This window comes from Ruditapes philippinarum, unplaced genomic scaffold, assembly GCF_026571515.1.
Source record: "Ruditapes philippinarum isolate M1 unplaced genomic scaffold, ASM2657151v2 ctg10342_1_1_1_1, whole genome shotgun sequence".
Classification (NCBI taxonomy): domain Eukaryota; kingdom Metazoa; phylum Mollusca; class Bivalvia; order Venerida; family Veneridae; genus Ruditapes; species Ruditapes philippinarum.
The window spans coordinates 61,912-77,355 of record NW_026865160.1 but is presented as its reverse complement, the minus strand read 5'-3'; the positions used below and the strand labels follow the sequence as shown (position 1 = coordinate 77,355).

The window sequence follows — 15,444 nt, the reverse complement described above, 5'->3', positions numbered from 1 at the left end:
TTCACCATTCTAGTAAAAAGATTAGAATTTTATCTAAAAAGCTTGTGAAAAACAACAACTTACCACAAAAAGTCCCCTGGCAATAGGTGAGTGTTTCCATACACTATAATATGTCACATAGATTGTGTTGTGCTGTTTAAATGCTCGTAAAATATCTTTGGCACTGTAAAAATAATAATAAAATACAAAGATTTCATTGCATACAATTTATTATGATATAACATTAATTAAAGAAAAAGACCTACAGTTACTTTTCAAAAGAAAACATTTCATTCACTTTCAGTAAGAATTTCACATAAATCCACTTAAGTTAACAACCTTTAGACATTAAAAAAAAAAAGAAAAAAAAAGAAAAAAATAAAACAAGAGGGCCATGATGGCCCTGAGGTCCGCTCACCTGTATATAGGCCCCCCAACCCCCCCCCCCCAATGTTGCAGGGCCAATTTAACCAAAGGGCTTTTATTTGCACAAACTTGGTAGACACCCATAAGAAGATGTTTCATGCTAAACATCTAAGCTCTAGCTCATTGGGCTTTTTAAAAGAAGATTTTTTTAAAGTTTTTACTATACACATATAGTTAAAACCATGACACCCCTGGGGCCGGGCCAGTTTTGACCCCAGGGCTTTTATTTGAACAAACTTTGTAAACACTTACTAGAAGATGTTTCATGCTTAATATCTAAACTCTAGCTATTTGAGTTTTTTCAAAGAAGATTTTAAGTTTTTGCTATACACATATAAAGAAAATCAATGACCCCCGGGGCGGAGCCAATTTTGACCCCAGGTCTTTTATTTAAACAAACTTTGTAGACACTCACTAAAAGATGTTTCATGCTTAATATCTTAACTCTAGCTATTTGGGTTTTTTCAAAGAAGATTTTTTAAGTTTTTGCTATACACATATAAGGAAAATCAATGACCCCCGGGGCGGTGCCATTTTGACCCCAGGGCTTTTATTTGAACAAACTTGGTAGACACCTATTAGAACATGTTTGATGCTAAAAATCTTAGCCATAGCTCTTTGAGTTCTTTAAAAGAAGATTTTTTAAGTTTTTACTATATGCTTATAGGGAAAATGAATGACCCCCCGGGGCGGGGCCAATTTTGACCCCAGGGTTTTTATTTGAACAAACTTGGTAGACACTTATTAGAACATGTTTCATGCTAAATATCTTAGCTCTAACTCTTTTGGTTCTTTAAAAGAAGATTTTTTAAGTTTTTACTATATGCATATAGGGAAAATCAATGACCCCCTGGGGCCGTGCCAATTTTGACCCCAGGGCTTTTATTTGAACAAACTTGGTAGACACCTATTAGAACATGTTTGATGCTCAATATCTTAGCCATAGCTCTTTGAGTTCTTTAAAAGAAGATTTTTTAAGTTTTTACTATATGCATATAGGGAAAATCAATGACCCCCCGGGGCGGGGCCAATTTTGACCCCAGGGCTTTTATTTGAACAAACTTGGTAGACACCCATTAGAACATGTTTCATGCTAAATATCTTAGCTCCAGCTCTTTGGGTTCTTTAAAAGAAGATTTTTTTAAGTTTTTACTATATGCATATAGGGAAAATCAATGACCCCCCGGGGCGGGGCCAATTTTGACCCAAGGGCTTTTATTTGAACAAACTTGGTAGACACTCACTAGAAGATGTTTCATGCCAAATATCTAAGCTCTAGCTCTTATGGTTTTTTAAAAGAAGATATTTAAAGTTTTTTCTTTCGGTTGCCATGGCAACCAGAGTTCTGCATGGAATTAAATTCTTTGAACAATTTTTAAAGGTGACCACCAAAGGAACATTCCTGTGAAGTTTGGATGAAATTGGCTTAGTGGTTTATGAGGAGATGTCATTTAAAGAAAAAGTTTACGGACGACGGACGGACGACGGACGGACGGACGGACGGACGCCGGACGAAAAGCGATCACAAAAGCTCACCCTGTCACTTTGTGACAGGTGAGCTAAAAAGAAAAAAAAAAGAAAAAAAAAAAAAAAAAAAAACCTTTAGACATTACAGTTTAAATAAGTTATAACCTTAAACATGTGTACCCTGAAATATAATGTTTTACAAACAAATAAATTAAACAAATGATTCATGAAACACAAATCGAGTTTGAAATACAATGATTATTTTGGGGTTTGGGGCGACTTAAATTAAAGGTCTCGCTTACGATATTATGGAAATACAGATATCTATTCAGCTTTTAAAATGCGATAAGTCCCTGGTTAGAAGCAAGGAAACGTAGTCAATGTTCTGTATTAAGTATTCAAGAAGATAACTCTGGTCTTATATATTATAACATGAGAACATAATTCGTCATTCTTTGATACTCTTCAGTTTGGAGATTTTGTTGGATAATACATGACGTAGATGGTGTCATTTCATAGATTAGTATTATCCAAGAATAATACAACAAAATAAATGAATTAAAAAGTTTTGTTATTTATAACTTTTGAGATTTTCAGTAATTATCAAAAGCTTAATTCTGAATGGGCTTTAAATAGTGTGTTATATTAGACAACTGTTGTTCTGTAATCAATTTCTCAGTCAAACAGTCTACTGTTCCCATATCTAACCAACATTATGTTATGTGTGGAGACAAAATATAATTTCATTAGAAATTTATTAATATCATTTTTATTTTTCGTTGGGTTTTCCAGTCAACTATATGTAGATTTTGTGACATGTTAGTGTACTTTTTCAGGCATATGAATTTTACTACAAAATAACTGTATTTATTTAACATTTATATTGGCATTTAGTATTCTTAACACAAAATATTGTCGAAATAAATTAGTTATTCACATATCATGACTTTGAAAGGGCACAAAAAAATAAAAACAGAATAAAATGTCTTACCAGTAGTGGTTTGATGTAGCAACCAATGCTTTATTTTGGCCATATGCTTTCACATCCACATTTCCATAGGGGGAGAACCATTTTGCTAACTGTAACAATACAAGTATGATAAAATTATTCTCTATACAACTATAATATAATATTATAGACACGGTCTTCATTTCTACATTTTCCCACTTCAATTCACCTGCTTAGTTTAACATTGAGCACGTAGGATTTGTTATTCAGGTGTTGCTTGGTTGATCCTCAGAACAGGCTAAATTTCTCTGTGATAACTGAACTGGCATTCAGTCTGAACTTTGACATTTAGTCTAGTATTTGTGTGCAGCAATTTTATGACAAAGTTATCACAAACCTTACCAAATAATATATGTATAACTTTTATGAATCATGTAGGCTCTTAACTGACATTCAGTTTGAACTGAAATTATGTCTAATAGTCAATTATATCTCACAGCTGATTAAGAAATCATGTAGGTATAATTGGTCACCTGCAGAAAAAATAGGATTTGTGTTTGCTATCAAAGAAAGCCATTGAGTTGGACCATTGTAGTGCCAAAAATGACTAGACTATCATATGTTCAAATCGGAGTAAAAACAGACACAACAAAGTTATAAACTTAAGACCACATTCTTTTTTTAATTTTGGACGGTTTTGTGACTTTGGGCCTAACAAGAATTTCAGAAAATAATAAAATTCAGCAGCGTGGGTGACTGGATGGATAACTCAGACATGCAGGTTGACCTGGGCTTTTATTTATATAATTAAAGGGACTCCACTGAGATGTTTTTGGCCTGATTCGACTGAAAATATTTTTCTGGGACTATGAATCATGATCTACATCATTTTATGTCAGTCGAATATCTTCATTACTTGTGTGCAAATTTCCAGATCATTTCATCACCTCGTTTTACAAGAATAATCATTTGCGTGAAGATGGTCAAATGACAGGCGCATTAATTTTCAAGCAAAATAATCCCCGAATGGTAGATTTCTAATATTGTTTTATTCTTTATAGATATACAGGCTTATAGTACGCTCCAGGATTATTTACATCTGTGTTAAACAACAGTAGCGTCGTTACAAACCCTAATTTAGAATAATATGGCTTCCTTCAGGCCGTTAACATATAAATTCACAGTGGTCGAGGGGTTTGCGCGCTCGCTTATGAAGCGAGAGGTCTGGAGTTCAAATCCCAGTTAAGGCAACTCATTTTTTTTTCAAATTCAAAAAGTCAAATAAACATTGGATTGAATATCAGTGTTGCAAATAGTCTTATAGCCAATTAACTACAATTAAAAAAGCATTGGTGGCACTATACAAAAACAAATTGGTTTATAATCTCACAACCTGCACCTTTCTTACATTCAAAGACCCAAACAAATTCAGCGTCTTCAGTGCTTTGATTATTTAATGCACACAGATTTGAAGTGTGAATTAACTTGAGCAAATGAATGACTGAGATAACTTTTATGTTACAGTAAACATTACCTTCAATTGTGACCAGTAGCTATCCCCAACACTTATTTGAATACATTAACAAATTTAAATAAAACTATTTATTAAATTTAATACTCTAAGTGACCAATGATTTGACACTGTTAGATTGCATGGCAACTATCCATGAATAATGGTTGAGACAGACCTAATATAATTTCTGGGTGGGTGAAAAGTAATTTCTGGGTGGGTGAAAAGTAATTTCTGGGTGGGTGAAAAGCAGTCACCAAGATAAAATCACAGACCATTGGAATCACATGTTTTCTTCTACAGGACACTTATAGATAGGAGTTCATGCAAAAGGCACATTCTTTGTTCAAAATCAATTTTGTTTATAGTTAAAGCAAAAATCATGAAAGAAAACACTTAATTTACTTATAAAAATATAAATAGAACAACTAGTTAGCTAACCTTTACCTGATCAATGTTTAATTTTTGTTTAAACATTCTCCCACGTACATACAGCAACTCTGGTCTTATTGATTTATGGTCGTCACCTTCTAAGTTCTAAAACAGAAACATAATATATGTAGACCCAAACAGAAACATACTACATGTAGAATCACACAAATCAACAAATATAAGCTATATGAGGGCAGCAATTTTCTCAGAGCTGAGGATTATAAAAGAAAAAAGGGCATAAATCTGCAAAAATGGGTCAAAGACAGAAATGGCTGTGTTGCATTTGTATACCAAATATCATGAGTCTCAGTGACGATATGAATATTTTAAACCATTCACGATTAATGCTGAAAATTTATTTAAGTTGGTAAACAGGAAGTGGATCAGCAACAGACCTGAAATCGAATACCAAGATATGGGACCACCTTTAAATGCTGTATACCGGTACCATATATCAAGAGGCTGTGATACATATAGTTGCTGAAAAAAGTGTTACGAAACTTTCCTACCATTGATGTCGAACATTTAACTAAGTCTGTAAAAAAGAAGTGGATGAAGGACAGTCCTGAAATGGAATCCTACTGTATGGGACCATGTGTTACTGCTGTATACCAAATATCAAGAGGCTGAGAAAACTGTTATGAAAATTTCCTACCATTGACCATTCATGGCGAAAATTGAGCGACAGACCTGAAATCAAACACCACAGTATGGGACTACGTGTTAAAGCTGTATACCAAATATTAAGAGGCTGTGATAATAAGTTGCTGAGAAAACTGTTATGAAAGTTTTTTTCCCGCCCGCCACCCACTCGCCCGCCCGACATCCACTCGCCCGACATTCACCGTACTAGAACATGTGCATCCCGGACATGAAAGGTTCTTGGCAGACTTATCTGCCCCTGATTTCAGATTTGCATCGTGGATATTAACAAGTAAAGGTGAAAATAATAATATATTGCTGGATAGCATTTTAATAAAATTGACTTTTACACAAAAACAAATGCTTCGCCAGTAACAAGAATTTAAACAGCAGCCTTATTTCTGTTTCTATGAATGAACAAACAAAAAAAAACAACACACAAATACATTATAGTATGTTTTTCTTATACAACTCAATATAAGTTAAGTAATCCCCAAGATAAAGACTTATTAACAACAATAAAAAACATCATTATTTGAAGACTCCACCACAAGAGTAAACAAAAAGTGATCCCTCGGAAGCATTAATCACAACATTATAAATTACAAGAGAATTGCAGACTCCGTTTGATTGAGTCTGTACATGAGGGATACTGAACAAGTGCAACATCCCTCACGCCCCCTAGCACCGGCTTGAGCGGTACTCAATTCTCAACACTTAATAGTGCTGGCATCAATGATTCAAGGACCAGAAAAATATAACAACACTGAAGTGAAGTACGGGGCAACTTTTTACAGCTGCCACATAGCACTTGACACCTGCTGTTGTGAAGTATAAAAATCTGGAAACAAAGTGATCCCTCGACAGGCATTAATCACAACAAAATTACAAGAGAATTGCAGATTCGGTTTGATCCTCACGCCCCCTAGCACCGGTTTAAGCGGTACTCAATTCTCAACACTTAATAGTGCTGGCATTAATGTATCCGAATATAATGAGCCACATAACAGGTGCATTGCAGGGATATACAAGAAAAAATTTAACACGTTTTCTTTGTCTATATAAACTTAAAAGGTTACTCCCATTAAAATGCTTTTCACAAATTAAATTATTAAAAAACTACATTTCATATTTCTAAAAATAAAGTGAACACAAAAAAGTCACAGACTGATATACTGATATATTCTTTGTCCAAAAAAAGTTACAACAAGAAATGTCGAACGACACATATGCCCCCTTTCTAGCCCTTGACTCATATTATTGGTAATTTTGTTAGAGAAACTTGCCATAAATAGGTATTTTGAAGTACAATTATGGAAAAAAGAAAAATAATGAAGACTTTTCAATGTATAGTTTTCAAGATAATGAGACATTTAAGGCGCCTGTGACCTTTGACCTAATGACTACAAAATCTAAAGGGGTCACTTACTAGTTATGACCAATCAATATAGGAAATATGAAGACTATGTGATGAATAGCTTTCAAGATAATAAACGGAAACTATTCTCACATGTAAGGCCCCTGTGATCTAGTGACCCCAAAAGCAATACGGTTTATCTGTTGGTTATGACCAATCAATATGTGAAATATGAAGACTTAGTGATAATTCTCTTTCAAGATAATGAGCTGAAATCCTCTACCATTCAAAGACCCTGTGACCTTGACCTTTGACCTGGTGACCCCAAAATCACCGTTTTGACATTTAAGACCCCTGTGACCTTGACCTTTGACCTAGTGACCCAAAATCAAAAGGGGTAATGTACTAGTTATGACCAATCAGTATGTGAAATATGTAGACTTTGCGATGAATACTTTTCATGATAAATCAGCGGAAACCATTCAGACTTTAAGGCCCCTGTGACATTGACCTTTAACCTTGTGGCCCTAAAATCAATAGGGGTCATCTAATAGTTATGACCAATCTATATGTGAAATATGAAGACTTTGTGATAAATAGTGACCATGATAATATGCAGAAATCATATCAACATTCAAGGCCCCTGTGACCTTGACCTTTGACCTAGTGACCCCAAAATCAATAGGGGTAATCTACTAGTTATGACCAATCAATATGTGAAATATAAAGACTTTGTGATAAATAGTGACCATGATAATATGCAGAAATCATATTACCATTCAATGCCCCTGTGACCTTGACCATTTACCTAGTGACCCCAAAATCTATAGGGGTCATAGACTAGTTATGACCAATCTATATGTGAAAGATGAAGACTTTTTGATCAATACTTTTCAAGATAATCAGCAGAAACCATTTTGACATTTAAGGCCCCTATGACCTTGACTTTTGACCTAGTGACCCCAAAATCAATAGGGGTCATCTACTAGTTATGACCAATCAATATGTGTAACATGAAGACTTTGGGATGAAGTTTTCAAGATTATCAGTGGAAACCATTCTGATATTTAAGATCCCTGTGACCTTGACCTTTCGCCTAGTGACCCCAAAATCAATAGGGGTCATATACTGGTTGTGACCAATCACTATGTGAAATATTAAGACTTTGTGATGAATACTTTCAAAGATAATCAGCAAAAACCATTTTGACATTTGAGGCCCTTGTGACCTTGACCAAGTGACCCCAAAATCAATAGGTCATCTTCTAGTTATGATCAATCACTATGTGAAATATTAAGACTTTGTGATGAATTCTTTTCAAGATGATCAGTGGAAACCATTTTAACATTTAAGGCCCCTGTGACCTTTGACCTTGTGACCTTAAAATCAACAGGGGTCATCTTCTAGTTATGACCAATCACTATGAAAAGTATGACGACTTTGTGATGAATACTTTACATGATAATCAGCGGAAACCATTTTGACATTTAAGGCCCCTGTGACCTTGACCTTTGACCTAGTGACCCCAAAATCAATAGGGGTCATCTACTAGTTATGATCAATCACTATGTGAAGTATGACAATTTTGTGATGAATACTTTTCAAGATAATCAGCGGAAACCATTTTGATATTTAAGGCCCCTGTGACCTTGACCTTTGACCTAGTGACCCCAAAATCAATAGGGGTCATCTACTAGTTATGACCAATCACTATGTGAAATATGAAGACTTTGTGATAAATAGTTTTTAAGATAATCAGCGGAAACCATGTGGTCTACCGACGGACAGACCAACGGAACGACAGACAGACAGACCGACATTAGCAAAACAATATACCCCCTCTTCTTCGAAGGGGGGCATAAAAAGACGATCATCCACTGAACACAACAACGAAATTTTATTCATATCAAGGGAAATTACCCAAAGAATACAAGGTTGATGGTATACGAGAACTATTCACTTATATGGTAAATGTTACTGTGTTGAACAGTTTTGTCACAGCTTTTAACATACGTGCCTTTATGATGCATTTGACAAGGTCTATACAAAACAAGGATGTACAAAACACTTATAAGTTCTTTAACCTACATTTTCCTCAAGAAGAATAAACCAACTTGATAGCCAAACAAACAAAATCAAGATAAATGATCTTTTTAAATGTTATTTAAAATTGTCCCATTAATACTAAACAAAAACATTGTGCATGATACATACTCCTTTGATTGAAATCTATGATAACTGACCTTAAAAAATTTAAATGTTTAATCATTTAAATGAAATAGTTTTGTAAAACAAAACAAACCAAAACCTACAACACAATATTTGAAACTAATGTTATATCATTGGAATATTGTCTAAAAAACTATTTTATGTTTAATATTTTCAAATTTGTATTATCTGCACTGTTTTTTTATTCCTTTCTTTAAATAATCAATTTATTTATATTACATGAATACAAAAAAAGAAGAACTGTCAATGGAAACAGACAAACGCCCCCAAACGATTATCTTAATTTTAAAGTGGATACCAACTATTGTCACAAATAAGAAAAGTGAAAATATAACACTTTTTCAATTATATCATTTATAGAGAATGTAGGTGTTGTTTTAAACTTGAAGTAAATCAACAAAGAAATAAGAAAGTTAAAAATACTGCCATCTACCATATTTAAAGTTTCCTAAAAATATTCCAGTACACAAATATTGTTACATTTGCCATATCTTAAACATGTGTATTTGTTGCCTTAGCAACCAAATTTTTCAACATAGGAAGAAAAGAAAAAGACATGCACAATCCACAGACAGCCACCGACACATTTATTAAGTTTCATAAAATCTTTTCAGTACTTTTTGAATCATCATGGGATTCAGTTTTGTGGACGGATAGAAGACAAACAGAAGGTAAAGCTAAATTAACCTCTGGTTAAACCTCAAACTAACACATGAAGAGTAGTAATGTATATTAGTTTTCTATTTATGGTAATATCATCTGTTGTAACGTGATACTTCCTGGTTTAAATATTTATCAAATATTATCTCTACAAGTTTATACAGGTTAAATAAACTGCAGTGGATAGACGGGAAGTGACTTGTCAGATAAGAAACTAAAGAATTTAATATTTTTAATATTCTAGCCAGCAGCATAAATTACCGGTGAGTCAATTTACTTAATATCTATGTTTAAAAATTAAATGAAATTTATCAAGTATTTATATTACTTTAAATTGATTTAAATTTACCCTATATTTTAAATAACCTTGAGAGAAATTTTTTGTACCCCACCCACAATTCTTACTAACTAAAATACAATGGTTTCAATTTTATTTTGATGGGTTTAATGTGACAATATGAACTGCCTAAAATTTCTTAAAAGGGTAATGACAATAAGGTTACCTATACTTTCAAATGGAATGACCTGAATCACCTCAGACACTAAACTATAACAAAAAGGTCATCTTGTACCTAGATTGCTCACCTAAGATATATTCAATGCTTAGGAAAGATCGTAATTATTATTTTCAATGTCAAAGTCAGGAATGACTTCATATTTCATCTGTTTTTTGTTTGTTTTTTTATTGTTTTTTTTTCTTATTTTTCCCCTCTCTTTTTTTTTCCTAAAGCAGCATAATTCTTCAGACATATGTCTGCTATGAAATGCTTAATGACAAATATTTCAGCTTTTGGTCTTGATGATTCACACAAAAAAGTATTTTCCAATATATGTCTGTATAAATTTATAAATTAAAGACCTCCAAGCTGATTTAGTGCTAATTTCGACCCCATGGATAGTGAGCCATGCTACATGCCAAATATCTATGCTCAGTATAAAGAAACACTAATGGAACCTAGAGCTATCACTAAAGGTGATTAATACCCCAATCAGCAACCTTGACTTTTTGAAAAATAAGTGGCATGAAGACAAATTTGAACTTGACCTATAATTCACTAAGTATCAACTTTGTAATTCTTAACAAATGTTATCCTCCGGAAACCATTTTTCTATGTTAAGTATCAGTTACCCGTGATACTAAGCAAGCCGAGGTCTTTTATAATGGTGACCTTAACCTTGACCTCAGGGGTCCAATTGCAGTACCAACCAAGGTCTTCATATTAGCATGCTATAAACCAAGGCTCATTCATAACTCTAGTTATTGTCAGGAAACCATTATCTATTTTTAGTAATGGCGTTCTTAATCCAAGAGTCCAAATGCAATACCAACCCAGGTCTTCATATGAGCTTTCATAATAAGAAGTTTGATTACAATATCTCAATCCTAACTCTAGTTATCCGGAAACAACTTTTTCTATTTTTTAGTAATGGCGATATTGACCTTGACCACAAGAGGTCCAAAAGCTATAAAGCTATTGCAAATAAAATGTTGACTAGACTTGATAAATAACTATCTATTCTAGGTTACATTATGGCTGTGCCTGGTAAAAAGGCATCTCAGAAACTGTCATCTACACTATCTCGAGGTGGTGCTGAAGATTTTGACATTTTCTGTGAACAATGTGACAGAGATGACATCAGACTACCTGCCTTTGGTTACTGCGTGGATTGTGAGGAACATTTATGTCAAACTTGCTTTAACACTCACAGGCGACCAAAATCACTACGCCATCACCAACTTCTAGATAAAGATCACATGCCACATAAACAAAACCTCCGTAAGTCATTAAAATCTACTTCCGGTGGAAAGACAGCTGATTTGACAAAGTCTTGTCCTAAACATACAAATGAAATTATCAAGTTTTTTTGTCATGACCATAACACACTTATATGTAGCGTTTGTGTAACCCTTCAACACACATCAACATCCTGCCACGTGGACTACATACCTGATTTATCAGGACAGATTTTAGACAGCACCGAGTTCAAAGAAACTCTAAAGGATATTGACAAATTAACAGACAAATGTTTCCAGATTACAAAAAAATTAAAACAAAGAGTTGACAAATCAACAATTTCTCTTAAAGACGCTATAGTAGAAATAGAAAACTTTAGAAAAAAGATAAACAAAAGATTAGATGAATTAGAAAAGGACGTTAAAGATGCTGCAACAAAAATCCAACATGAAAATCAAAGAAAGTTGAAAACAACAGAAACAATGTGTGATGACATCAACAAATCACTCCAAGCATCAGCTGATACTCTAAAACATCTCAACACCAACAAGAAAACTGACCAATTATTTACTGAATTGAAAATAGCTCAGCAATTGATATTACACAATGAAAATATAACAAAACAGCTACCAACAACTAATGATGTTGCTGAATACACTTTTGAGTCCAATCATGCAATCAAAAAACTCCTTCAGAATGAGAAATCATTAGGGACATTGAGAAAAAAGGAACTGAAGCAACCAGCTGAACCCAAGAATACGGCTGATGTACCAATGAAAATGTCTACTCCTAGAAACATCAATGTAAAAACATCCTCAGATGAAGATGATTGCTGGATTACTGGTATAACTGTCTCTCCTCAGAACCAATTATTTGTAGCAGATAACCATAATTGGTCAATTAAAATGATAGACATTAAAAGTGGAACAATTAAACAACTACAGCTTGAATCAAAGCCCTGGGATATTACCATGGTGAACAGAGATACACTTGCTGTTACATTACCACACATTAAAACAATACAGTTCATTTCCTTCTCCTCAAAGTCACTCTCATTGAAAAACAAACTGACAGTAGATGGATCTTGCTATGGGATAAGCCATCATCAGGGAAAACTTGCAGTTACCTTTATATCTCCTGATGAACTACAAATCATGGACTTGAAAGGTAATATTAAAATTACAGTAGAGGAAGATTCCAATGGTGACAGTAATTTCGGTAGACCTTGGTATGTCACCACAAACAGCCATTCAATCTATGTATCTGATATCCTCAAGAAGGCAGTTATATGGTTTAATTGGCAGGGAGAGATGATAGGAAGGAATGTAGACATTATAAGTCCAAGGGGTATTTCACTGTTAGATGACGGGTCCCTGTTTGTGAGTGATTTCTGGACTAATTGTATATTTAGAGTAAGTGGTGACTGTAAAGACAGGACAACTATACTCGAGAATGTAGAGGATCCTCACGCTGTATGTTGGTGTGCTGAAACCAGTACACTTTATTTAAGTACATTCAGCTACAACACAGAGAGTGACAATATTATCAAAATATATAAAACCATGTAGAACCAAGCAATGGTAATCAATGCAAACATAGCAAAACATATTTATCATTACTTTAAGTTTTGATAATACACCAATAAGCAGTTCTTATTTTGTATATGTGCTAAACAGAAAAATAATATTTGTGTAGTTTCATTACTAATTTATCAAACTCCTTCAATGAAATAATTTTATGCTTGCCTGAGGCTTGTATAATAAAATTTCATTCAACTTCATTATTTAACTTACGTGTACACTCATTCAATCACCTCTATATATTCTCAATAGTGAATACACATGCCATCTATGCAATATCATTAATTAAATTTTATACTAAACATTTCTTAAGACTATAAATCCATCTATATATAATACAATATAAATCAGTAAAAATTATAATAACAAACATTTGTTTAATTAATGTAATTTAATTATACCTCTACGGTTTCACAATATCAACAGGATAATGAAAATATAGTTATGGAAATGTCGTCAATATATAGTGTGAGCTTATATCAATGTTTGTTTGCCATATAAACATTGTCTAATAGATTGGGTTATATAAGCATTTGAATTTCACTAGGTCATATAATCAGTCACAATATTTAAAACTAATATTGTACACCAAGCTGGGACGAACAACCAAGAATGATGGTCTATACTAACCAAATTTAGCAATTTCCCGAAAGGAAAAGCAATCTAAAATTAAAACTGCATGCTTAGTCTGTCATTCAAAGCTGGCACAATTAACATATGATAAAATGGTGTGAAACTTACAATATGATTTATAGTAGCTCTTATTACGTTGATTTTATTTCTTTTCTTTTCTAATGTTTGTAAATATCTTCTGAACATACATGGTATAACTTCTGAGGACCTGAAAATGAAAATAGCTCCAAAATGATATACTATAGGTGTAAAAAAAAATGTTTTTAACTTTTGTTGGATATAATTCAAATATGAGATATGGGGGATATTTGTTTGTGTTGAATATGCACTAAATCTCACTAAGAAATGGAATTTTTTTACTGACTGTGAAATGACTGAAAAATATATAAAGAAAGAGTAATGGCAAAACCAGGTTTTTAGCAGGGTCCATGTTCTACAACATGAATTTGACCATGCCAGTAAATGACATTTTTCAAAGTTATCTTATTGTAATCAATTTACAAAAAGGTTTAGTAATAAATGTTGTTTTGTCTATGTATGAATTAAATCAAACTGCAAATAAAAGGAAAGTAAAACAGTGTGTGTATTTGAGTTTATTTACTATACTCTCCACCGGTTGCCCATATGGGTGAGTCCTCCAGAAGAGTATTAGTTATTTTATATTTTGGATGATAGTGTGAGAAACAGATACAGAAAAATGCCCCAATTCCAGAAGCTTCTCCTGGTTCTTTAACATGCCAAGTGTTTAAGCACTCGTACACGGGACCTCGATTTAAAGTCTCATCCGAAATACTGATTAGTAATTTTAGTTGGCTATCCCGGGAATCGAACCCCAAATGTCGAGTTTACAAGTCTTGCGCTCTAACCGATTGAGCAATGCGGGCTGGCTCAAAGTAAAACAATCAAATTTGTTGAATCTATATCCTGAGTACTGGTTATTACATTCACAACAACTGAGGATATAAGGCTTTACTTTTATATTTATCACGGCATGCAAATTTCCTTTTGGTATTGATGGTTCCCATTAAGTCTTGTTGAAAACAACTCAGCAGTTGCAAAGAAAAAGCAATATTGCTCTTTATGTATACTGCACAACTTATCAAGGTCCATAACTCTGTCTTGAAGTTTCTGACTGGAACAGAAGACAACGATATGCGCATCTCACCTTAGTATTGATTGTTCCAATAAAGTTTCATTGAATTCCAGCCAGTAGTTGCAGAGAAATAGGGCGGAAACGATTATTGCTCTATATGCATACTGCACAACCTATCAAGGGCCATAACTCTGTCTTGAAGTTTCTGAGCAAAACAAGGCAACAATATGCCCACTCCCCTCAGTATTGATTGTTTCAAATTGCTTCATTGAATTCCAATCAAGCAATCAAGGGCCATAACTCTGTCTTGAGTAGCTTGACAAGAACAAAGTAGCAATATGCACATCTCCTCTTGGTATTGATGGTTCACATAAATTTCCATTGAATTACAGCCAGCAGTTGCAGAGAAAAAGCGCGGAAACAATTATTGCTCTATATACACCTTGAATTACTAATAAAAGGCCATAACTTTAGAAGGGTCACACCAGATCAAGGCGACGATATGCGCATTTCCTTATGGTATTGATGGTTCCAAGAAAGTTTCGGCAAGAATTTCAGCCAGTATCTGCAGAGAAATAGCGCGGATGGACGGGAGGACGGACAACGCCAAAACAAATTACCCCCTTCACAATTCCATCGGCAAGGGATAATAACTGGACCTTGACACTTTAGATATTTTAAGGTCAAAGCAACACTTGAATTGTTCAACATATTATCAATTATCAATATATCCAAAGTGAGATCAGTCTGT

General features: G+C 33.8%; 2 protein-coding genes across 2 annotated transcripts in view; one reads left to right on the top strand and one right to left on the bottom strand.

The window, feature by feature from the left end:
- Positions 1-63: 63 nt before the first annotated feature.
- The window catches only part of LOC132728051 (poly(A)-specific ribonuclease PNLDC1-like), a gene marked incomplete at both ends in the record, with an annotated part of 34,895 nt that continues 19,514 nt past the window's right edge, over positions 64-15,444 (bottom strand). The window contains 4 exons of the mRNA XM_060713660.1: positions 64-163; positions 2,864-2,952; positions 4,773-4,868; positions 13,709-13,808. Coding sequence (XP_060569643.1) covers positions 64-163; positions 2,864-2,952; positions 4,773-4,868; positions 13,709-13,808 — 385 coding nt within the window. The remainder of the gene's footprint in view (positions 164-2,863; positions 2,953-4,772; positions 4,869-13,708; positions 13,809-15,444) is intronic.
- Positions 9,814-12,955, top strand: LOC132728052 (tripartite motif-containing protein 2-like). Its single transcript, XM_060713661.1, has 2 exons — positions 9,814-9,914; positions 11,175-12,955. The coding sequence occupies exon 2, from the start codon at positions 11,183-11,185 to the stop codon at positions 12,953-12,955; it is 1,773 nt and encodes a 590-aa protein (XP_060569644.1). The 5' UTR covers positions 9,814-9,914; positions 11,175-11,182.